Below are 25,884 nucleotides of genomic sequence, written 5' to 3'. Positions count from 1 at the left end.
GTGACAACCATGCCTGCCATAGACGTTTCCCAGTTGCTTCGAATGTTCAAAATCATAGGGTAAGAACACTTAAAGCCTTTCAAAGCGCGTAATTCTGGCTAGCCACAGCAGTCAACTAGCTAGTTGTTTAGCTTTCTAGCACATTCACTAATTTGTTTGTAAACATTTAACAAGCCAGCTACCTCACATGTTCTTTTCAAACTGTCAACACAGAGTAGGTTGGAAGCACCAATATATTCCAAGTCTAAAAACCACTTGAGGTTAAATACATCCGATTTCATTGTTCAGACACAAGTCACATGGCCAGCAATCAGATTTATATCTGACATCAAACCACTTGAAATACCCGATTCCATGTGCCGTTCAAACTGTAGGGAAAGGAACAGATTCTAATCGGATATGCAGATAAATAGGATTTGAATCACTTCAAACTACCAATGTAAACACGGTTTTACTAATCCCAATCCAACTAATTTAATTCCACCTGTCATTTGCGAGTTATTCTAGGACTGTGCGCTGTATTACTGGTCTGCTGGCGTTTAGCGACAACTGAGCATCGTGTGACCAACCACAAACCTTGTTACTCTGTTCCAGTCGTTCTTTGGCCAATGAATTTGCTTCTTTTAGGGAGGTCACACACGGTGGCGGTAATGTTATGGAGTTTTTCCCCTTCAAGTCTATCAGGTTGAAAAACATAGGCCTCATAGTAATTGGCAACTAAGAAGCTGGAGTGTTGGGCCAAACATTCAGATAACGACCAACATCCATTTTAGTTTTACTTGTTCTCATGCAAAACTATTAGTAAGATGGTGGTTCTCAAAATCCGAGACCAGGTAAGTGATCCGTCTTGTCAAAACGAAGGTAGCTAACGTTAGCTAGTAAGCTAGTGAAATTGCTAGCACGTTCTCAACAGCAGAATGTGCAGGCAGGGCCACACTGATGCAATGGTGGATAACTAACTAGCTAAATGATGGCATTTGCGAGACGTAACGTTTAACTAAACTCTATAAGTGCGTACTCAAGGTCATAGGTTTTGGTGTAAATCAGTAAACACGCTTATCTAACGTTGGCTAATTAGCGTACTGTTACCCATCTAGCTAGCTGAGCTATATGGTAGCTAGCTATGCCTATGGTAAACTAGCTGGAAACGCAATTTACTAGCTAGCCAGCTAAACTGGATCTGCGTGAAGCTAGACACAATAGTGGAATTTGCTGTTCGCCTTCAAAATAAATGTCCCCCATTGAAAGTGATGCCAATGTATACAAATAATTGAATCATGCCATATTTGGATAATGCTAAATAAGGTCGGAATGTTACACAAGTTCAACAAAATTACAATTTGAGCAAAGTAAAAATATGTTAATTGTACTGTGGATGTATTCGAGTTTAGAATTGCATTGGGGCATACCTACTGTATATGTACTGTACAGCCTAATGTATGGATGTTACACCCATGAAATAGGTTCAGTCTACTCGGTGACATTCACAGAACACAAGTATTAGTGTCTTAACCCTCATTGTGGGATTAAAAAACTGCAAATGAGCCACAATCTTTCAGCATGTTACGTATTGGACATGCATATTGACTGTACAGCCTAAGCTAGAGATGAGCATCGTTGCACTTATTGCGGGGCTTTAAACCTGGCGTGAAAGGAGCAAAATGTAATTATAATGTATAAAGTATTCCTGTTTCAGACCAGACCAGAAGAGGTTCTTGCTCCCACAAGAAGAAACTGCTTTTTCTGTCTAATTTTTCTGTTTCAACTTAGGACACATTCTCTGTGTTCTTTCTCACAGCAGTAATGACAAACTGGCGGATATGAAAAACCAGTTTTCTGCCGATCTTTATCTTTGGGCACTGTAGAAAAAGACTGAAATCTTGCAGTTGGAGGTGACATCTCTGGATTGCTTTTTTGTGTAGGAATAACTACTTGGTTCTTTGTTTGAAGGGTAATTTCACTCCTTGACAAGTCACTAGAGACTCAAAGCACGAGGGTAGAACACATTTCAAACTTTGCTTGTGCTCATGAATGTAGGTAGCAACCCTTTCGAGAAGGCACATCTTTAACTGCTTGAAAGGCGGCCCAAGTCAGCTGTTCCGACCAAGATCAAACTATGCTGAGGGTGCAGGATGGCCTGACTGGATTCGGAGTGCTTCCAGATCTCTCTCTTAATCGAATGGCTTGCTCACTCACGTTCCCTTTCCTTGTGCTAGTCTGGCTGCACGCCCATCCCGTCTCTCCCAGTGCTCTATCTCCAATCTCTGCTCTTCAAGCTCTAATTGTTGTTGCTCCAACTTCACCTTTAGTTCTAACTCCCTTAGTTACACGTCTATGGGATGTACTCTACCACCCGCAGAGCCCCCTCCCCCATCAGCCTCTCTCCCCCCAGAAGGATTTCCTCCTACACCGAAGCAGTACTCATCAACACCTCGACCACTGCTCTCGGATCGCCAGATGCCACAATGCTTTGAAATGACAAGGAGATTAGTCTTCGTACATTTATCTAGCATCTCCCATGTAGGGTTTTCCACAAATGCTTCCAACTTAAAGTACATGGCTTTTTTATTTTATTAGCCTGTGTGTTTATGCAACTTTCCAAATGATTCCCCCAATTTTATAACCCTATCAAGACAACTGGAGCACTGGGCCAGCAGCTCTTAAATAGCACCTGAGCCAGCACAAGTCAAACACCTTCCCACTAACAAGATGGAAACCAGCACAGGTGTAACATGTACTGATGTCACCTCGTTATTCAATCGGTGCACCCTACGTGCTAAGGAGATGCACGTGCTAAAGTCCAACCTCAAAACAAATGGATAAACCAAAGCCTGTAACAGTGTTCAGTACGTTTAATAGGCTGAATGCTTCATTTGGCTAATTTTGCACTGGTGTTGAGTCCCACAATAAGAGCTAAGACGCTAATATTTGTGTAAACTCTGCATAGTTGTGTTTTTTTTAGTGTCACCAATTAGGCTGATACCAAATTTCATGGGTGCAACATCCATAGGTTAGGCTGTACAGTGCGTATAAGTATGCACCCAATGCAATTCTGAAGTCTAATACATCCAGAGTGAGATTAACAGATTTGTGTCAAGTTAACATAGTATTTTGTTAAATTTCTATAACATTCAGACCTTGTTTAGCATTATTTAGTCCAAATATGGCATGATTCAACTATTTCTGTTTGAATCCCTTTCAATGGGAGACTTTTATTTTGAAAGCAAACTGCAAATTCCCCTATTGTGGCTAATCCCTATTATGGCTAGCTTCACACAGGTCTAAGATGGTAGGTTAGCTACCTAGCTTAACCACGATTAATAAAGCGTTACGGGTCATGCCAGAGTTCCAGTTTAGTTATCCAATATTAGCTATCCCAGGCAATGTATTATAGCTAGTGTTTGATAGTTATAGCTACCAGCTAAATAATATCCGATTGCCACTATTGTTGAAGGTCCCTAGCTAGCTCTCCTAACTGCCCACAGTACTGCTGTGACGACACTCTTCACCATCACTTTTCAATAACTGTTGAACTGAAGCCAAGGAATGCAAGCATGTTGAGCTGGGTAGTGGAGCTGGTATTCAGTGTCACTGAGTATGGTGTATTGTTTCACCTACCTCAACATCACTACACAAATAGGCCTTTTTGGAACAATGTTACCTTACATTGTGTTACTTGCGACTATGGTTCGTTATCAGGAAATGGCTGGCTATAGACCTTAGGGATTCTATCATGCAAGGCCCACATTCCCTACTGCACTTTCTCTGAAATTGTTGTTACACTTAGCCCAATTTTGTATCCTGAATTCACAGCAGCATTTTGCCTATTAAATCAGACTGATACCAGCTTTTTGGTATACATTCTGAAATAAAGCACTGGAAAAACTTGGAAAGTTCCCTTACAAGCTAGAATGTTGAATAAAATTGCATTTGAACCTATTCTACTTTTTGCGGTTGGTCCTGAGACAAAATATCCCCAGGAATGTATTATTTACCTTACATTTTAGAGCGCCGGTACTGCCATTGAGATTTACATCACCTGGCCCAAGTTTGCTTAGTATGGATGCATTGCATGCATGTACTTCCGTCTTGTGGCAGCAGGTAGCCTAGTGGTTAGATCACTGGTTCAAATCCCTGAGCCAACTAGGTACAATTAAATCTGCTGCTGTGCCCTTGAGCAGGGCACTTTGCCCTAATTGCTCTGGGTAAGAGCGTCCGCTAAATGACGTAAATGTTGTACACATGCCTTAGGTGATGAGCATACAAATTGTGACGGCCACACAGAGACCTGCGATTGGTAGTCAGTTTAATAATACTTTTCTTCTGGATATTGTCTAAAAAAAGCAGAAGGACAAAATCAGAGGACAACAGGCCGAGTAAGTTCAAATGAAGTTTATTCAATATTCTGACTTGTAAAGGGACTGTTCGGTAGTCTTTGATTCCAGAAGGTCGAGACGAGAGTGGCCACTCCACACTCTGACATGTTGAGGCGAAGCAGCCTTTGGTTAACTGGTACTTGCACCTGAAAAGATCCAGACATAGCTCTCCAGTCTACCTCTCCTATATCAGTGTATGCCCTGGGCCTGCCCCTATCCAGCCTCATCTCATTTATAGATCTAGGCCTAATTCATGCAAGATCATTGTCCTGAGCTGTTGCTCTACACATCTCAATATTCTCTCATTGAGATGGTATAATATATGGTATGTTTTAAATTAATGTGAAAAGTAGTGTCACTCTGTGCTGTAGTTCATCCATTACTGTTGATAATACAAGGCCTTACAATAAGGCCTTACATAGACTAGATGATCATGTTGTTTTGAATAGAAGACCATGGTCACTAAAATATTGGCATGTCATTTTTTCCATTGATGGGTTATTGAATAGTTTTATAAAGGGGTCATGGTGGAGGGGTGGTAAAAGTGGATGTGTGATTTATTGACAGTTGGAGAATGAATAATGAAAGGCTCTACTGTGCCACACTTGTACTTATCATAGCCTGAATAGCTTGCTCTTATCATTACTGGACTGTCTTTATCACACCGGCAGTATATGCTGCATGAATACTAGTAGCTAGGCTTTGTGTTTGCACATGGGTCCTGCGTGCTAGTCTTTGTGCTTTCAAGAGTGTGCCAGAGTCTGTCTCAGAGGTGTGTGTGTGTGTGTGTGTGTGTGTGTGTGTGTGTACACGCGCGCTATACTTGCGACATATATGTATGCGCATGTATCCCCTCATTGTGTTTGTCATGAATGATCATGTGACCAGACTCCAATGAGAGAGGCTCAGGAGTTGCCAAAGAGCTGTCTCCATGGTGACGGTATTAACTAGACTGGATTGTAGGAGGTGGTGGTGGTGGTGGTGGTGCACTGCAGGGTCGGTTGTGCTGCTGAAGAGGCTTAGAAAACCTATTAGACTGGATCAGGGCTAGTTGTCCCGTTGCCTTTCTCTGCGAAGGGCGACGGACATCTTTTTAAACAAAACATTTCTTGTAGCACAAGTGCTTACTTGTTACACTGTTTGTATCCAGTGGGTCTTCTAACCTCCTCAATTGTAGCCTGCATTTTAATAGCAGAATGAGGGGGAGTGCCTGAAGCAAATGATATTCAACGCTTCTTTTCAATAGACATCAGGAAATGGCCTGCTAGTACAGCCTCCTGTTTAGGGCTGTGAATGGCCATATTTTCTTCTAACTATATTTATCTGTCGCTCTCTAGTATCATATGGTTGACATTGAATTAGTGTATTCTGTAGTATTGTTTTGAAAGGTCTTTACAATTCTCTCTCTCTACGGCGATATATTAACATGTTGATAAAGGCCCAAGCTATAGGACAACAGAATCATGTACCAGGACTTGGCTCTGTGATCTTGCTCATTCGGAAGCCTAGAAATGCATCCTATTTTATTTATTTTTTAAATGATGATGGCGAGTCATATTGAGGTTATGATGGATCTGCTAACCTGTAGGCAACATCAATCTGTTAAAGGATTGCCATAGGCAAACTAAATGCAACCATGCCCAACCAGATTAGTGCTGCAGTGTCGTAGTTCATAGTCCTCCTGGCAGAGTTCTGTCATTAGAAACAAGGCGTCTCCTTTGGCCCAGTTTGTGGGAGTGCATCATCTCAGATTTCATAGAGCTCTAGGAATCAGTGTGTGACATCACATGCTATGTGACTGGTCTCATCCCATGGTTGCTTTGAAGCCGCGAGGCAGTTTTGCATAAACTGAACAAGTTAATGAATAATTATCTAGTCCAGCCTTTTTAAAGTATGACATGTTAATGGTGGGTTGTGACATGTCAGGGTAAAAACTATTTCAACTTTTTTTTTGGGGGGGGGGGCTCAGTCGTGGTCTCAACTTACTGTTTAGTGTTTGAATAGTAGAATACTTAAGGTGCAAATTCTAAATGTGGTTGTGCATCAGCAGTTTTCTCTTATGTCAGTCATTTACAGTCACTCAATTAGCCCATGTCCGCTACCATTTTTTTAGTCTTGCCAACGTATCTATCTAAACTTGTAGTATTCATGGCCGAATCCCGACCGGGCATGCAGGGCACGTGCCCAGGGGCCCTGACCTCCAGGGGCCCCCATTGATTTTGTTAGTCACTCTCATTCAGATATCATACTAACATGGCATAAGTCATTCAAAATGTGTAGAACTGCAGGAAATTAACTTTAAAACAAACTTTTTTTTATTCTCTGCAGTCAAGAGGGGGTGCACTCTAATCCAACCAAATCTTGCTTGGGGGCCCCAAAATGGACACGCTTGGATCCTAGGTTGGGTCCTTGGGTCCCAGACTGAAAAAGCTTTAAGAACCCCTGATCTAGTCAGTTGAAAAGGTTTTTGTGTGAAAAGTGTTATTGTCATGATGTGATTGGTACGTAGCCCCATCACTAGCCAGTAGCCACCACCAACATGGACAAGGATGTGAGTCAAGTCAAACAATTACCAGATTTAGAAACGTGATCCTACAGTGTTTTCTGACGTGTAGGAATTAATGAAACTGACGGGTGTTTTGTCTCAGATCTGATTTGAAACATCACGGACTAAGCTAAGACGAAGACCAACTGTCAGTGGGCCTATTTAAACAAGACATTTAACTCAGAACAGAAGTGCATTGGAATGAGAGGGATGTAAATCTGAAGGCTGTAGGTCTGCTCTACTGTATTTTATCCCTCGTATGTCAGTTCCTCAATCATTGTAAGTATGTCTTGACGGGAGAATGGATGGAGCAGTCCATCAGTGTGTAGGTGGGCCCAGGGTTCGGTCCCAAATGGCACCCTATTCCCTATACAGTGCACTACTTTTGACCAGGACCCCGTAGGGTTCTGGTCAAAAGTAGTACACTGTAGGGAATAGGGAGCCATTTGGGATGCTATCTGTCTCAGAAGGCTGTGCAGGGTAGAGCTTGAGGGCTGCTGTGCTGATGGAGGAGGAGGAAGTGCATTAGCTAATTATCTGGGCCACTGGAACACATCAGATGTCCTGAGTGGTTTACTCATAATTTAGGCCCTGTCTCCTCCTTTCTGCAAGAAAAAAAACAAGAGCCCCAAACAGGCTGGATCCATTACAATGGTACTTCCAACTTTATGGTATAGTAATGAATGGTACTTTATGGTATAGTAATGAATGGTACTTTATGGTATACTGATTTAATGGAGGTAAAGGATGTGGATGTGAGGTATGGACCCCAGGAACAGGAATTCATGGTGTCAGCTAATGGGGATCTGAATAAAGATGAAAGGTCCTGAACGTACACGCAGGCTGGAGCACAAAGCTAGTGGTCTGTCCTACCTATTCAGAATACACTAGAAAACAATGGTGATCCTACTGGTCATAACCTTTCTATTAATAAACAACAATATCATCGGTTACCGTCCAAGCCTTTGTCTTAGCAACCGTCCCCCAGAGAGGTAGGAAGTGCTTGTCAGTATTATCCAAGCGAAACTTAATGGAAAGTAAACAACAGTCTGAGTAGGCTAATTTCACCCAGTGAGCTGTCTGTTTACTTGTTGGCAGCGGTGATGAAGTCATGGAAGAGTTAAAGGGTTTGTGGCAGCCAGGGAATGTTCCCTCTGGCTCTCTCATGGGCAATCAGGCCCTCAGAGCCTCTGCGTCCCAAATGGCACTACTTTTGTAGTGCACTGGTCAAAAGTAGTGTATGTACACTACTACATCCCCTGCCCTCAGAGAGAGTGCTCCCTATCCTCCAGGTCAGTCTGTACCCCCTCCCTCCAGGTCAGTCTGTACCCCCTCCCTCCCTCCCTCCCTCCAGGCCAGTCTGTACCCCCTCCCTCCCTCCAGGCCAGTCTGTACCCCCTCCCAACCTCCCTCCAGGCCAGTCTGTACCCCCTCCCTCCCTCCAGGCCAGTCTGTACCCCCTCCCTCCCTCCCTCCAGGCCAGTCTGTACCCCCTCCCTCCAGGCCAGTCTGTACCCCCTCCCTCCCTCCCTCCCAGTCTGTACCCCCTCCCTCCCTCCCAGTCTGTACCCCCTCCCTCCCTCCCAGTCTGTACCCCCTCCCTCCCTCCCAGTCTGTACCCCCTCCCTCCCTCCCAGTCTGTACCCCCACCCTCCTCCCTCCCTCCCTCCCCGTCTGTACCCCTCCCTCCCTCCCAGTCTGTACCCCCTCCCTCCCTCCTCCAGTCTGTACCCCCTCCTCTCCCTCCCTCCCTCCCAGTCTGTACCCCCCCTCCCTCCCTCCCTCCCAGTCTGTACCCCCTCCCTCCCTCCCTCCCTCCCAGTCTGTAACCATCCTACCCCTCCCTCCCTCCCTCCTCCCAGTCCTGTACCCCCTCCCCTCCCTCCCTCCCAGTCTGGTACCCCTCCCTCCCTCCCTCCTCCCAGTCTGTACCCCCTCCCTCCCCTCCTCCGCCAGTCTGTCCCCGCCCTCCCTCCTCCCTCACCAAGTCTGTAACCCCCCCTCCCTCCCGCCCATTACCCACCGTCTTACCCCCCCCTCCCAAGCCAGTCCTGTACCCCTCCCTCCAGGCCAGTCTGTACCCCCTCCCTCCCAGGCCAGTCTGTACCCCCCCTCCTCCCAGGCCAGTCTGTACCCCCTCCCTCCCAGGCCAGTCTGTACCCCCTCCCTCCCTCCCTCCAGGCCAGTCTGTACTCCCTCCCTCCATCCCTCCAGGCCAGTCTGTACCCCCATCCTCCAGGCCAGTCTGTACCCCTTCCCTCCCTCCCTCCAGGCCAGTCTGTACCCCCTCCCTCCAGGCCAGTCTGTACCCCCTCCCTCCAGGCCAGTCTGTACCCCCTCCCTCCAGGCCAGTCTGTACCCCCTCCCTCCAGGCCAGTCTGTACCCCCTCACTCCCTCCCTCCCTCCAGGCCAGTCTGTACCCCCCCCCTCCCTCCCTCCCGGCCAGTCTGTACCCCCCCCTCCCTCCCTCCCAGCCAGTCTGTACCCCTCCCCCTCCCTCCCTCCCTCCCTCCCGGCCAGTCTGTACCCCCCCCTCCCTCCCTCCCTCCCTCCCTCCCTCCAGGCCAGTCTGTACCCCCTCCCTCCAGGCCAGTCTGTACCCCCTCCCTCCCTCCCTCCCTCCAGGCCAGTCTGTACCCCCTCCCTCCCTCCAGGCCAGTCTGTACTCCCTCCCTCCCTCCCTCCCTCCAGGCCAGTCTGTACTCCCTCCCTCCAGGCCAGTCTGTCCTCCCTCCCTCCCTCCCTCCAGGCCAGTCTGTCCTCCCTCCCTCCCTCCCTCCAGGCCAGTCTGTCCTCCCTCCCTCCCTCCAGGCCAGTCTGTCCTCCCTCCCTCCCTCCCTCCAGGCCAGTCTGTCCTCCCTCCCTCCCTCCCAGTCTGTCCTCCCTCCCAGTCTGTCCTCCCTCCCAGTCTGTCCTCCCTCCCTCCCTCCAGGCCAGTCTGTCCTCCCTCCCTCCCTCCCTCCCAGTCTGTCCTCCCTCCCAGTCTGTCCTCCCTCCCAGTCTGTCCTCCCTCCCTCCCTCCAGGCCAGTCTGTCCTCCCTCTCCTCCCTCCCTCCCTCCCTCCCTCCCTCCCTCCCTCCCTCCCTCCCTCCCTCCCTCCCTCCCTCCCTCCCTCCCTCCCTCCCTCCAGGCCAGTCTGTCCTCCCTCCCAGTCTGTCCTCCCTCCCAGTCTGTCCTCCCTCCCTCCCTCCAGGCCAGTCTGTCCTCCCAGTCTGTCCTCCCTCCCAGTCTGTCCTCCCTCCCAGTCTGTCCTCCCTCCCAGTCTGTCCTCCCTCCCTCCCTCCCTCCAGGCCAGTCTGTCCTCCCTCCCTCCCTCCCTCCCTCCAGGCCAGTCTGTCCTCCCTCCCTCCCTCCCTCCCTCCCTCCAGGCCAGTCTGTCCTCCCTCCCTCCCTCCCTCCAGGCCAGTCTGTCCTCCCTCCCTCCCTCCCTCCCTCCCTCCCTCCCTCCAGGCCAGTCTGTCCTCCCTCCCTCCCTCCCTCCCTCCCTCCCTCCAGGCCAGTCTGTCCTCCCTCCCTCCCTCCAGGCCGGTCTGTCCTCCCTCCCTCCCTCCCTCCAGGCCAGTCTGTCCTCCCTCCCTCCTGCCAGTCTGTCCTCCCTCCAGGCCAGTCTGTCCTCCCTCCCTCCCTCCAGGCCAGTCTGTCCTCCCTCCCTCCCTCCAGGCCAGTCTGTACCCCCCCCCTCCCTCCCTCCCTCCAGGCCAGTCTGCACCCCCCCCCCCCTCCCTCCCTCCCTCCCTCCCTCCCGGCCAGTCTGTACCCCCTCCCTCCCTCCCTCCAGGCCAGTCTGTACCCCCTCCCTCCCTCCCTCCAGGCCAGTCTGTACCCCCTCCCTCCCTCCCAGTCTGTACCCCCCCCCCCCCCTCCCTCCCTCCCAGTCTGTACCCTCCCTCCCTCCCTCCCAGTCTGTACCCCCCCTCCCTCCCTCCCAGTCTGTACCCCCCCTCCCTCCCTCCCAGTCTGTACCCCCTCCCTCCCTCCCTCCAGGCCAGTCTGTACCCCCTCCCTCCCTCCCTCCAGGCCAGTCTGTACCCCCTCCCTCCCTCCCTCCAGGCCAGTCTGTACCCCCTCCCTCCCTCCCTCCAGGCCAGTCTGTACCCCCTCCCTCCCTCCAGGCCAGTCTGTACCCCCCCCCCTCCCTCCCTCCCTCCCGGCCATTCTGTACCCCCTCCCTCCCTCCCTCCCTCCCGGCCAGTCTGTACCCCCCCCCCCTCCCTCCCGGCCAGTCTGTACCCCCTCCCTCCCTCCCGGCCAGTCTGTACCCCCTCCCTCCCTCCCGGCCAGTCTGTACCCCCTCCCTCCCTCCCTCCCGGCCAGTCTGTACCCCCTCCCTCCCTCCCTCCCGGCCAGTCTGTACCCCCTCCCTCCCTCCCGGCCAGTCTGTACCCCCTCCCTCCCTCCCTCCCGGCCAGTCTGTACCCCCTCCCTCCCTCCAGGCCAGTCTGTACCCCCTCCCTCCCTCCAGGCCAGTCTGTACCCCCTCCCTCCCTCCAGGCCAGTCTGTACCCCCTCCCTCCAGGCCAGTCTGTACCCCCTCCCTCCCTCCCAGTCTGTACCCCCCCTCCCTCCCTCCAGGCCAGTCTGTACCCCCCCCCCTCCCTACCTCCAGGCCAGTCTGTACCCCCTCCCTCCATCCAGGCCAGTCTGTACCCCTCCCTCCCTCCCGGCCAGTCTGTACCCCCCCCCCCCCCTCCCTCCCTCCCTCCCGGCCAGTCTGTACCCCCCCTCCCTCCCTCCCGGCCAGTCTGTACCCTCCCTCCCTCCCTCCCTCCCTCCCTCCCGGCCAGTCTGTACCCCCCCTCCCTCCCTCCCTCCCGGCCAGTCTGTACCCCCCCCCTCCCTCCCTCCCGGCCAGTCTGTACCCCCCCCCTCCCTCCCTCCCTCCCGGCCAGTCTGTACCCCCCCCCTCCCTCCCTCCCTCCCGGCCAGTCTGTACCCCCCCCCCTCCCTCCCTCCCTCCCGGCCAGTCTGTACCCCCCCCCCCCTCCCTCCCTCCCTCCCGGCCAGTCTGTCCCCCCCCCCCCTTCCTCCCTCCCTCCCGGCCAGTCTGTACCCCCCCCTCCCTCCCTCCCTCCCGGCCAGTCTGTACCCCCCCCCCTCCCTCCCTCCCTCCCGGCCAGTCTGTACCCCCCCCCCTCCCTCCCTCCCGGCCAGTCTGTACCCCCCCCCCCCTCCCTCCCTCCCTCCCCCGGCCAGTCTGTACCCCCCCTCCCCCCTCCCTCCCTCCCTCCCGGCCAGTCTGTACCCCCTCCCTCCCTCCCTCCCGGCCAGTCTGTACCCCCCTCCCTCCCTCCCGGCCAGTCTGTACCCCCTCCCTCCCTCCCTCTCGGCCAGTCTGTACCCCCCTCCCTCCCTCCCTCTCGGCCAGTCTGTACCCCCTCCCTCCCTCCCTCCAGGCCAGTCTGTACCCCCTCCAGGTTTGCGATGGAAAAACAAAACCGCCCCAATGGTCACCAGCAGACACACGGCTCTGTGTTATGTTACACTGTATTGCAGATTGAGTGACGCTGCTGGCTTGAATACCGCCCTGGAGGTCAATGGGATATTATATTATCAGAGAGTTTACCATAATGGATGAGCTGTACAATATCTGACAGCATGTTGATGCGTCAATCAATTCCCCCTCAGCCTTGGGCCTTTGTGATTTAGAGAGGAGCCCAGACACAGATTTACATATAAAACATATAGTAGATTTATAGGATTTCTGTGTGCCCAGCAGCATGTATACAAATGTCCTATTTCAGTAAAAAGCCTGTTTTTCACATTGTGTAATGTAGCACTTTGGGGCTGTTTGTTGAATAGCCATTGCTCTCTCTGGAAGGGAAGTGAGGACAGGAAACCAGGACTGTATGTGATTAGTCACCCTGTAAAAAATAGTAAGTCTTCCTCTGCTTCTTCACCCAGTTGTGATGGGAAGCAGGGTCGTGGGTGGGAGGGGCATGTGTAAGACATTCAACAGAGCACCTCATCTCTACAGGAATGGCATGTTCTACTGAGTAAAAAAATAAGGATAAATGCTGCTTTAAGAATAGGACTTTAGCCTTCTATCCAAAGTTTAGAGACTGGGACGGGGGGTTGTTAATGGTTGACTGTAAATGAAGTCACATTGCCTGGCTTCATTTGTGAATCAACAGCGGAGCTGCCACCCTTTTAGTGTGTGTGACCTTCTGGAAGTTGCTGCTCTCATCTCTGATGTTTTATAGAAGGAATTTTTGTTGGACACTGGGACGTGTGTGTTTTGTGAGTGAATGAGTCGTGTGTGTGTGTGTGTGTGTGTGTGTGTGTGTGTGTATTGTGGTTGTTGAGGAGAAGGATGAGAGCTCTTTTTCTCTGTACCACAGTGAGGTATTGGGCCAAAGGACTTCAGGTTAGCTGACTTTGCACAGCAACAATGAGGCTGTATAGGCTCCATGTCTCACTATAGAGTTGAGATTTTAACCTACTTGGTTTTTATTCTTGGATTGTTCCTTTGTGTTGGTTTTAGCTAAGCTGAGTGAATAGTAACAGGTCTTTGAGAGGCAATGACTGTTCAAATCAATGAATGACACTGTCCCCCTGTCTCTCTCTGTCCCCCTGTCTCTCTCTCTTCCAGCCTGGCCTACTGAAAGCCATCTTCAATGTGGACCCAGATGAAGTGCGCTCCCTCATATTTCAGAAAGAGGATGTGAATGTTCAGGTAATCAGCCCAGCTGTTTCCTACCATTATTCCCACCCTCCTGTCTGTCCTCTGGATAGGAACACACCATTTCTTTCACATTTTATAACTTAAGTCATTTGTTGCCAAAATCTAGGTAAGCAAAATTCTGGTAACTTAAATGCCCAGGTTTTCCCAGAAATCCCGATATGAAGACTTCCTGAATCAGAATGGAATAAGCAGGAATTCCGGAACCCTCTGTCTAACCAGGATTTCTGGAAAAACCTGTGAATGTTGGGAAGGTTACTGGAATTTTGCAACCCTACTGAATATTTTAGCCTGATCAGAACGGATACCTCCTTCCATCAGCCGTATGCACCTTGTTCAGTATCAGTCACTTTACAGTACTGTAGTTCATGATCTGGTTCTACTTAGTTTATGACATTCCTCCTCGTTCTTATAGGCTGGAGCAGACTTTGTTTGTCTCAAAATAAGACCGGTTTAAAATAGTTTTAGCCTGTTAAAGCAGGGTTTCCCAAACTCGATCTAGGGGCCCCCCCTTGGGTGCACATGTTTTTTGCCCAAGCACTACGCAGCTGATTCAAATAACCAACTCAGCATCAAGCTTTGATTATTTGAATCAGGACTGAGTTTGGGAAACCCTGTGTTCAAGTATGTACACTACCGTTGAAAAGTTTGGGGTCACTTAGAAATTTCCTTGTTATGTTTCACTGTATTGGATCCCTCCAATATATTGGTATCACTTGGCTTGTTCTGTGTGTGTTGTGAATTGCTTTAACATGCCTTTCTCTGCTAATTACCCTGCAGGGTTTTTTTCTTGTTCTTTCCCCTGCGGAATGTAAGAGTATCGTGGTGGGCTTCCACTATGTTGAGACATTAACTTTGGAGTTCCTTAAAAACGTTCATGAAATCAGAAGTACAATACATCAAAATAAAGCTTAACTTGTTGTTAATCCAGTCGCCGCGTCAGATTTCAAAAAGGCTTTACGGCAAAAGCAAACCATGCGATTATCTGAGGACAGCGCCCAGCATGCATAACAAATAATTTTTAACCAGGGAGTTGCGACACGAAAGTCAGAAATTGCTATATAATATATGCCTTACCTTTTGAAGATCTTCTGTTGGCACGCCAAAAGGTCCCAGTTACATTACAAAAAGTCCTTCTTTATATCCATAAAAACTGAGTTAAGCTGGCGCGCTTCAGTCAATAATCCATTCGGTTTCCCTCCTTCAAAATGCATACAAAATGAATCCCAAACGTTACCAATAAACTTACCCAAAAAAGTCAATCATCGTTTATAATCAAACAATAGGTACCCTAATAAACAAATAAACTAATCAAATTTAAGACGGAGAATCGTTATTGTCTTTACCGGAGAAAAATACCAAAGGCGGCGCTCTCAATCACGCGCTTGGAAACACTACAGCCAAAATGGGAGCCACCTAGAAAAACTACAATTTCTGGCTCATTTTTCCAAAAACCAGCCTGAAACTCTTTCTAAAGACTGGTGACATTAGCGGAAGCCCTAGGAACTGCAATTGGGCACGATTTCACCCTATTTTAAAAGTGCCAGCCATTGAAATCAGTGGTAGTGTTTTTTTTTGGGATGGTTCGTCCTTGGGGTTTCGCCTGTCATTCCAGTTCTGTTATACTCAGACATTATTTTAACAGTTTTAGAAACTTGAGTGTTTTCTATCCAAATCTACCAATTATATGCATATCCTAGCTTCTGTGCCTGAGTAGCAAGCAATTTACTTTGGGCATGCTTTTCATCCGGACGTCAAAATAACATCCCCTATCCCAAAGAAGTTAACCTCTTACACCATGAAAGCCACATTTATAGTAATTTAATTTGAATTTGGCGCTCTGCAATTTCACCGGAAGGTGTCGAAATGGGACGCTAGCGTCCGACTAATCCGCAAGAAGTGAACAGAGTTACTCCATATGGTGCTGTTTTGGTTTCTGCTTGGATATTAAACTGGCTAGGTAATATTGCAGTTGGTGTAAAAAACAAAACAACCCATAATAAAATCCATTACCTGGTTGCAGTTTTTTTGTCTGCCTGTTTTTCCCACATGGGTCTTCCCTGTTTTTTGCAGAGGTACTGGGTAATTTATCCCTCACCGGGTTCCTATTCCTCGAAGCGGGTCACGATATAAGCTCTCCCAGGGCGTTGGACCCCTACTCCGTGACCTTGCTGGCTTGGCTGAGCTTATGGCTTCCCTTTGTGACAGGTGTGATGGTGGCATCCCCTCTGGAGATCTGCATACCTTGTGTATGCACTGCCGGGTTTGAGCCACACGGAGAGGGCGGTGGAGTGCCCTACTGGATGCCTGTTTTGTGTGGTGTTCTCTGAGCGCCTGGCGTGATTGGAGGCCATGCTCGAGTGGGTCGGCCAGGCTCAGGCTGGGGACGAACTCCCTCCCTCAGGAGTGGTGCGCCAGCGAGCTGTTAGTCCCTCTACTGAGTCCAGTAGTGTGGCCGGAGCCACTGCAGGCAGAGCTCTTCTGCTGCCAGTCCTAGACGGGGGCAGGAGTCGGACCGCTGAGACCACCTTGAATGGAGGGCGCATGCCCTGCGTCAGGAGGTTGATGGCTTCGATGGCGACAACATTTGTTCCCTGTTGGCCAGGGATGGGCTGTTCCTGGGGGACGATGCTGGCACTGTTCACCGCCGTGAGCGGGGCTACCAGGCTGATGGGCCATCAGAAGCCGGCAGTGGGGCTTCATCGCCTCGAGGCTACGAGGGGCCTACTCACTCGGGTAGCTTCTGTACTGGACATCAAACTAGTGAACAGTGATGACTCTCCATTTGTCCCCATCTCTGCTGAGTTCCCGCGAGGCCTTGCAGGAGAGCTGGGCCTCTGCCAGGGGGTGCTTCCGACTCACAACAGAGACTGGACCATGGAGTTATGTTGCGGGTGCAGAGTCACTCGGCCTCCAGGAGTACCCGACCATGGACACCATGATCGCTGCCATGGTCCTCCCGGACCGGGAGATTATAGGGCAGAACCCGCGACTGAAGCCGGGACCCCCCAGAGTCTTTAATGCGGACTTGAAAGCCACATGGGTCCCTCTGCTCTCTTGGCCGCCTTACCAACGGCCTACCTGCAGACTCTGTTGCCCCGTGCTGCAGGGGGTCCACAGAGGAGCTCCTCTGGGACGCGATGGAGGTGTCTTGCCTGCTTTCCCTGCTCCAGAGGGATGTGGCCTGCTCCAACGGACGGGCCATGGTGCAGGTGATTACCTCCCGGCACCATCTCTGGCTGGCCCAATCCCGTCTGCCAGCTGCTCTCCAGAACACATTTGCTACTCTCCCCATCACCCCAGGGCTGACGTTTGGCCCAGGGGTTAATGACATTCTGGAGCAGACCGATGAAGTTTGTAGGGACCGGGAGACCCTGAGACTGTTAATGCCGCTGCCTCAGGCCCAAGGCAGGTGGACCGTCGCAACCCACCTGCACCTGAACGACGGTGGGGTCCCTCTCCTGCCACATCGCCTCGTGCTGAGGAACGACAGTGGGGAGGGGCACAGCGTGCGGTGGAGCAACAACCTGTCAACCTTTCACAGCCATAGGGACGTGCCTGGGGGATCCAGGCGCTCGGGTCGCCAGAGGAGAGGTGGTACCCGGCAGGATCCCTGACACACCCTTCCCTGGCCTCTGCCTCTTCCACTGGTCTCAAAGGGAAAAGTGGGAGGAGTGTGTGGAGTCCCCATAGGTGTTGTCCACAATGCTCGAGGAGTACCTACTACCATTCCGGTGCCGGCCTCCATCCTTCATGTCACACCCCCCCCCCACTAAAGAAACCCTGTGGCTGGAGATCAGCTCATTCCTGGACAAGGGTGCCATCTGCAGGATCAAGACAGAATGGCTAGGTGGGTTCTACTCCACTTATTTTGTGGTCCCAAAAAGAAATGGAGGGTTTCGACCAATTCTGGACCTCTGCAACCTCAATGGGTACTTGAAGGTACTGAGTTTCCACATGTGTTGCCGGCTGTGTCCAGGGACCAGTGGTTTTTGACTTCGATGTTCCTGTTTACCCAGCTCATTGGCAGTACCTCCGATTCGCTTTCGAAGGGAGGGCTTACGAATTCGTTGTTCTTCCTTTCGGCCTCTCCTTGGCACCCCATACTTTCACAAAGTGCATGGACGCTGTCCTGGCACCTTTCACGTCCCGAGGGATGTTAATCCTCTATTACCTGGACGATTGACTGATTTGTGCCCGACCAGGACCCAGGTCCTGTCAGACAGACGTGCTTCTGACCCATATCGGCGGGCTGGGCATTACTATAAATGACAAGAAGAGTCATCTGACACCCACCCAGAGGATGGCCTTCGTTGGTCGTGAGAGCACGCCTGCCCACCAGAAGGGTTCAAGCAATCTTATCTTGCCTCGACCACTTTCGGCAGGGGCGGGTGGTATCCACCCTAACCTGCCAACGCCGGCCTCGTTGTTGATTCCGCTGGGCCTGCTCCATCTCCGGCCTCTTCAACAGTGGTTCAACTCCCACCGGCTGCACCCAGATCGCCACCGTCACCGCCAGCTGCGGGTGACCACACAGTGGCTCGGGGCATTGTTGAGGTGGTGCTGTCACTCCTTTCTCTCAGGTGGGGTGGAGATGCTGATGTGCCACCGGGAGCTGGTCAGCACAGACGCCTCCCAGATCGGCTGGGGTGGTGTGACCAAGGGCAGGTCGGCAGCGGCTGTTGGCTACCCCCTTGGAGCAGCAGGCACATCAATACACTAGAGCTCTGAGCTATACTGCTGGACCTGCAGTCTTTCCTTCCACATCTGAAGGGAAGACATGTCCTGGTGAGAATTGACAACACCACAGTGGTGGCTTAAATCAACCATCAGTGTGGACTGAGGTCCCACCGCCTCCATATTATGGCACGGGAGCTTCTGTGGGCTCAGGGATGTCTAGCATCTCTACGCGCAGCGCACGTACCTGGCATCCTGAATGTGGCAGGGGATATATGCTCTCAAGGGAGGGCCCGCCATCTTGGGACTGGAGCCTAAATCCCCAGGTGGTGGGTGCAGCACCTGTGGGACAAGTTCGGGAGGGTGCAGGTGGGCTTGTTTGCCTCCCTGGATAATGTGCACTGCCTCTGTGGTAGTCCATGTCGGACCCACCAGAGCCTCTGGGCTTGGATGCTCTGGCTCATGATTGGCCAGGACTGGAGCTTTACACATTCCCCCCTTTCCCCCTGATCCAGGCTGTGCTAGACAGGACCAGGATGGCAAAGCATCGTCTGCTTTTGGCGGCCCCATACTGGCCCGGATGATCCTGCTTCAGCCTTCTCCTGTCCGTGTTGTCTGGGACACCTTGGCAACTTCCCCTGGCCTGCTGTCTCAGGCCAGGGGAACTCTGTGGCATCCGAGGCCGCACCGCCTCAGTCTGTGGGCTTGGCCACTGAACGGCACCAATGGTCACTGTTAGGATTACAGGAGGGTGTAATGAACACCATGGAGAGCGCAACGGCACCTGCTACAACCTCGGAATACCAGTTATGCTGGCGGTTGTTCTGCTCTTCGTGCACTGGTATTGAGGTGGTGCCCGAGTCATGCGGGGTGCAGTATGTCCTCCAATACCTGCAGTCTCGCTTGGATGAGGGCTTAGCAGCATCTACACTGAGAGGGTATTTGTCTGCTATATCTGCCTGCCATGTGGGGTGGATGGACAGGCCAGTGGGGCGACATCCCTTGGTCTCCAGGTTTATGAAGGGGGTTTGTCGCCTATGTCCGACTAGGACCTGCTCAATGGCGAGCTGGGCTCTGGATGTGGTCTTGGCAGCTTTGGCAAAGCTGCCTTTCGAACCGTTGGCGTCTGCTTCCCTGAAAGACCTCTCTATGAAGGTGGCTTTCTTGGTAGCGATTACTTCCATGAAGAGGGTGGGTGAGCTCCATGCTCTTTCAGTAAGTTCTGAGTGCTACCGGATGGACCTGGGGGGAGGAGTATATCTCTCCGCCTCAACCCTTCATTCCTCCTGAAGGTTCTGTCAAACATGCATGTGAACATCCCTTTTATCCTGACTGCTTATGACCCCCTGGCAGTGGCGGGGGAGTCTGGGCCTCCCTCTGGCATGCTGTGCCCTGTGAGGGCACTGGCTGCCTATGTGGAGCGGACACCGTCAGTGAGAACAGAGCAGCTCTTTTTCTGCTATGGTGAGAGCGTCCTGGGGGCTGGGCTATCAAAGCAGCGGCTCTCACTGGATCGTGGGTGCGACTACGACAGCATACCGCCTGGCTGGAAGGCCAGTGCTGGGACCTGTGGTGGCACATTCAACACAAGGTGTGCCTGCGTCCTAGGCTCTACTGAGAGGAGTGCCCCTCGCTGATATCTGTGCTGCGGCCAGCTGGGCTTCCTCTTGCACCTTTGCTAGGTACTATTGGTTAAATGTGGCACCTCCCTCTGCGGTTGGTTCAGGGGTCCTTGGTGTCGCCTCCCCTTCCGGGGACTGTGCCGGGACCCCCTTCCACATTGACGGCCCCTGCGTCTCGGTCCCGCACTGGGACTTCGCTGGCTGACCAGGTCCCTCTAGCACCGACTAAATCTGGTATGGGTATACCAATATATTGGAGTGATCCAATATAGTGAAACATAACGAAGGTTACGTATGTAACCACGGTTATGTGAGCTATATGTATCACTCCAATCCTCTATGGTGCTAGAGGGGCCTCAAATTATGTAGAGGATGTGTGTCGCGGCCATGGGGTCTATATATGGGGCGGACCCCAGCCATGACACAGGTGTATACGGGAGTAAATCTGTAAATCATCAACTCGTATCCCTCCGCTGCGGAGTGATACCAATATATTGGAGTGATCCATATAGCTCCGCCGCGGAGTGATACCAATATATTGGAGTGATCATATAGCTCACATAACCGTGGTTACATATGTAACCTTAATTTTCCATGAAAACATGTTTGAAATTAGTTGCAAAATGAGTAGGAAATGTTGTCAAGACGTTGACAAGGTTATTTATGTTTATATATACTGCTCAAAAAAATAAAGGGAACACTTAAACAACACAATGTAACTCCAAGTCAATCACACTTCTGTGAAATCAAACTGTCCACTTAGGAAGCAACACTGACAATAAATTTCACATGCTGTTGTGCAAATGGAATAGACAACAGGTGGAAATTATAGGCAATAGCAAGACACCCCCAATAAAGGAGTGGTTCTGCAGGTGGTAACCACAGACCACTTCTCAGTTCCTATGCTTCCTGGCTGATGTTTTGGTCACTTTAGAATGCTGGCGGTGCTTTCACTCTAGTGGTAGCATGAGACGGAGTCTACAACCCACACAAGTGGCTCAGGTAGTGCAGCTCATCCAGGATGGCACATCAATGCGAGCTGTGGCAAGAAGGTTTGCTGTGTCTGTCAGCAAGGTGTCCAGAGCATGGAGGCGCTACCAGGAGACAGGCCAGTACATCAGGAGACGTGGAGGAGGCCGTAGGAGGGCAACAACCCAGCAGCAGGACCGCTACCTCCGCCTTTGTGCAAGGAGGAGCAGGAGGAGCACTGCCAGAGCCCTGCAAAATGACCTCCAGCAGGCCACAAATGTGCATGTGTCTGCTCAAACGGTCAGAAACAGACTCCATGCGGGTGGTATGAGGGCTCGACATCCGCAGGTGGGGGTTGTGCTTACAGCCCAACACCGTGCAGGACGTTTGGCATTTGCCAGAGAACACCAAGATTGGCAAATTCGCCACTGGCGCCCTGTGCTCTTCTCAGATGAAAGCAGGTTCACACTGAGCACATGTGACAGATGTGACAGTCTGGAGACGCCGTGGAGAACATTCTGCTGCCTGCAACATCCTCCAGCATGACCGGTTTGGCGGTGGGTCAGTCATGGTGTGGGGTGGCATTTCTTTGGGGGGCCGCACAGCCCTCCGTGCTCGCCAGAGGTAGCCTGACTGCCATTAGGTACCGAGATGAGATCCTCAGACCCCTTGTGAGACCATATGCTGGTGCGGTTGGCCCTGGGTTCCTCCTAATGCAAGACAATGCTAGACCTCATGTGGCTGGAGTGTGTCAGCAGTTCCTGCAAGAGGAAGGCATTGATGCTATGGACTGGCCCGCCCGTTCCCCAGACCTGAATCCAATTGAGCACATCTGGGACATGTCTCGCTCCATCCACCAACGCCACGTTGCACCACAGACTGTCCAGGAGTTGGCGGATGCTTTAGTCCAGGTCTGGGAGGAGATCCCTCAGGAGACCATCCGCCAGTTATCAGGAGCATGCCCAGGCATTGTAGGAAGGTCATACAGGCACGTGGAGGCCACACACACTACTGATCCTCATTTTGACTTGTTTTAAGGACATTACATCAAAGTTGGATCAGCCTGTAGTGTGGTTTTCCACTTTAATTTTGAGTGTGACTCCAAATCCAGACCTCCATGGGTTGATAAATTGGATTTTTGTGTGATTTTGTTGTCAGCACATTCAACTATGTAAAGAAAAAAGTATTTAATAAGATTATTTCTTTCATTCAGATCTAGGATGTGTTATTTTAGTGTTCCCTTTATTTTTTTGAGCAGTATATAGATAGATAGATATAGATTATTAATTGAAATAATTGTTTCCTTCAAACTTAGCTATTGTCAAAGAATCCTCCATTTGCAGCAATTACAGCCTTGCAGATCTTTGGCCTTGCAGTTGTCAATTTGTTGAGTTAATCTGAAGAGGTTTCACCCCATGCTTCCTGAAGCACCTCCCACAAATTGGATTGGCTTGATGGGCACTTCTTACGTACCATACAGTCAAGCTGCTCCCACAACAGCTCAATAGGGTTGAGATCCGGTAACTGTGCTGGCCACTCCATTATAGACAGAATACCAGCTGACTGCTTCTTCCCTAAATAGTTCTTGCATAGTTTGGAGATGCGGTGTGGGTCATTGTCCTGTTGTAGGAGGAAATTGGCTCCAATTAAGCGCCATCCACAGGGTATGGCTTGGTGTTGCAAAACAGAGTGATAGCCTTCCTTCATGATCCCTTTTACCCTGTACAAGTCTCCCACTTTACCACCACCAAAGCACCTCGACCATCACATGCTTGACAGATGGCGTCAAGCACTCCTCCAGCATTTAAAAATAAAAAAATCTGCGTCTCACGAAAGTTCTTCTTTGTGATCCGAACACCTCAAACTTAGATTTGTATGTCCATAACACTTTTTTCCCCCCAATCTTCCTCTGTCCAGTGTCTGTTATTTTGCCTATCTTTTCTTTTTATTGGCTAGTCAGAATGTCTTTTTCTTTGCAACTCTGGCTAGAAGACCAGCATCCCGGAGTCGCCTCACTGTAGACATTGAGATTGGTGTTTTGCGGGTACTATTTAATGAAGCTGCCAGTTGAGGACTTGAGGCGTCTGTTTCTCAAACTAGACACACTACTGTACTTGTCCTCTTGCTCAGTTGTGCACCGGGGCCTCCCACTTTCTATTCTGGTTAGAGCCAGTTTGTGCTGTTCTGTGAAGGGAGTAGTACACAGCGTTGTACGAGATCTTCAGTTTCTTGGCAATTTCTCTCATGGAATAGCCTTCATTTCTCAGAACAAGAATAGACTGACGCGCTTCAGAAGAAAGTGCTTTGTTTCTGGCCATTTTGAGACTGTAATAGAATCCACAAATGCTGCTCCAAATACTCAACTAGTCTAAAGAAGGCCAGTTTTATTGCTTCATTAATCAGGACAACAGTTTTCAGCTGTGCTAACATAATTGAAAAAGGGTTTTCTAATGATCAATTAGCCTTTTTAAAATGATAAACCTGGATTAGCTAATACAGCGTGCCATTGGAACACAGGAGTGATGGTTGCTGATAATGGGCATCTGTACGCCTATGTAGATATTCCATTGAAAATCAGCCGTTTCCAGCTACAATAGTCATTTATAGAGGTCGACCGATTAATCGGAATGGCCGATTTTAATTAGGGCCGATTTCAAGTTTTCATAACAATCGGTATTTTTGGACACCGATTTGGCCAATATTTTTTTTTTTTTTTTTTTTTTATAAAAAATAAATAAATGTTACATTTATTTTGTACATCTTTATTTAACTAGGCAAGTCAGTTAAGAACACATTCTTATTTTCAATAATGGCCTAGGAACGGTGGGTTAACTGCCTTGTTCAGGGGCAGAACGACAGATTTTTACCTTGTCAGCTCGGGGATTCAATCTTGCAACCTTACGGTTAACTAGTCCAACGCTCTAACCACCTGCCTTACATTGCACTCCACGAGGAGCCTGCCTGTTACGCGAATGCAGTAAGAAGCCAAGGTAAGTTGCTAGCTAGCATTAAACTTACCTTATCAATCAATCATAATCACTAGTTAACTACACATGGTTGATATTACTAGTTTATCTAGCGTGTCCTGCGTTGCATATAATCCATGCGGTGCGCAGTCGTTGCTCCAACGTGTACCTAACCATAAACATCAATACAAAAGTTTATATTTTTAAACCTGCATATTTAGTTAATATTGCTTGCTAACATTAATTTCTTTTAACTAGGAAAATTGTCACTTCTCTTGCAACAGAGTCAGGGTATATACAGCAGTTTGGGCCGCCTGGCTCGTTGTGAACTGTGTGTAGACTATTTCTTCCTAACAAAGAGAGCCAACTTCGCCAAACTGGGAATGATTTAACAAAAGCTCATTTGCGAATAAAAGCACAATCGTTGCACGACTATACCTAACCATAAACATCAATGCCTTTCTTAAAATCAATACACAGAAGTATATATTTTTAAACCTGCATATTTAGCTAAAAGAAATACAGGTTAGCAGGCAATATTAACCAGGTGAAGTTGTCACTTCTCTTGCGTTCATTGCACGCAGAGTCAGGGTATATGCAACGGTTTGGGCCGCCTGGCTCGTTGTGAACTAATTTGCCAGAATGTTACGTAATTATGACATAACATTGAAGGTTGTGCAATGTAACAGGAATATTTAGACTTATGGATGCCACCCGTTAGATAAAATACGGAACGTTTCCGTATTTCACTGAAAGAATAAACGTTTTGTTTTTGAGATGATAGTTTCCGGATTCTATCATATTAATGACCTAAGGCTCGTGTTTCTGTGTGTTATTATGTTATAATTAAGTCTATGGTTTGATAGAGCAGTCTGACTGAGCGATGGTTGGCACCAGCAGGCTCGTAAGCATTCATTCAAACAGCACTTTCGTGCGTTTTGCCAGCAGCTCTTCGCAATGCTTCAAGCATTGTGCTGTTTATGACTTCAAGCCTATCAACTCCTGAGATTAGGCTGGTGTGACCGATGTGAAATGGCTAGCTAGTTAGCGGGTGCGCGCTAATAGCGTTTCAAACGTCACTCGCTCTGAGACTTGGAGTAGTTGTTCCCCTTGCTCTGCATGGGTAACGCTGCTTCGAGGGTGGCTGTTGTCGATGTGTTCCTGGTTCGAGCCCAGGTAGGAGCGAGGAGAGGGACGGAAGCTATACTGTTACACTGGCAATACTAAAGTGCCTATAAGAACATCCAATAGTCAAAAGGTATATGAAATACAAATCGTATAGAGAGAAATAGTCCTATAATTCCTATAATAACTACAACCAAAACTTCTTAGCTGGGAATATTGAAGACTCATGTTAAAAGGAACCACCAGCTTTCATATGTTCTCATGTTCTGAGCAAGGAACTTAAACGTCAGCATTCTTACATGGCACATATTGCACTTTTACTTTCTTCTCCAACACTTTGTTTTTGCATTATTTAAACCAAATTGAACCATTATTTATTTGAAGCTAAATTGATTTTATTGATGTATTATTAAGTTAATAAGTGTATATTCAGTATTGTTGTAATTGCCATTATTCCAAATTAATGTAAAAAATAAAAAATTGGCCGTGTTGTTTTTAATTTTAAAATTTTATTTTTATAATCGGCTTTTTTTTGGTCTTCCAATAATCGCTACCGGCATTGAAAAATCCTAATCGGTCGACGTCTAGTCATTTACAACATTAACAATGTCTACACTGTATTTTATCAATTTGATGTTTTTTAAATGGACAAAAAATTAGCTTTTCTTTCAAAAAACAAGGACATTTAAGTGACCCCAAACTTTTGAACGGTAGTGTACTTTGTACAATAGCATACTTGTTTTCATAAGGCCATGCACTGTTGAATTTAGTGTAGCCTAGTTAGTGTGTAGCCTAGTTAGAGCCATAAATATCCAGCTGTCATCTGAAATATCCAAGCCATGACAATGTATAAACAAGTACGATTAAAATGTATTATGTATCCATAATGGCTGAATTTGAAACAGCTATAACGCTTCTTGGCTC

At 49.4% G+C, this 25,884-nt stretch overlaps 1 protein-coding gene across 2 annotated transcripts in view; it reads left to right on the top strand.

The window, feature by feature from the left end:
- Window positions 1–522: 522 nt before the first annotated feature.
- Window positions 523–25,884, top strand: part of LOC115182380 (serine/threonine-protein phosphatase 6 regulatory ankyrin repeat subunit A) — a 44,668-nt gene continuing 19,306 nt past the window's right edge. Inside the window, exons 1-2 of one of the 2 annotated variants that reach the window (XM_029743999.1) lie at window positions 523–833; window positions 13,512–13,595. In XM_029743999.1, coding sequence (XP_029599859.1) covers window positions 807–833; window positions 13,512–13,595 — 111 coding nt within the window. In that variant the 5' untranslated portion in view covers window positions 523–806. Of the gene's footprint in view, window positions 834–13,045; window positions 13,287–13,511; window positions 13,596–25,884 lie in introns of those variants that run through there. The other variant, XM_029743998.1, reaches the window with a different exon arrangement.

The sequence above is a fragment of the Salmo trutta genome, unplaced genomic scaffold (genome assembly GCF_901001165.1).
Source record: "Salmo trutta unplaced genomic scaffold, fSalTru1.1, whole genome shotgun sequence".
NCBI classification, from domain to species: domain Eukaryota; kingdom Metazoa; phylum Chordata; class Actinopteri; order Salmoniformes; family Salmonidae; genus Salmo; species Salmo trutta.
Note: the sequence above shows the minus strand (reverse complement) of the source record. Positions and strands in the feature narration are given on the sequence as shown.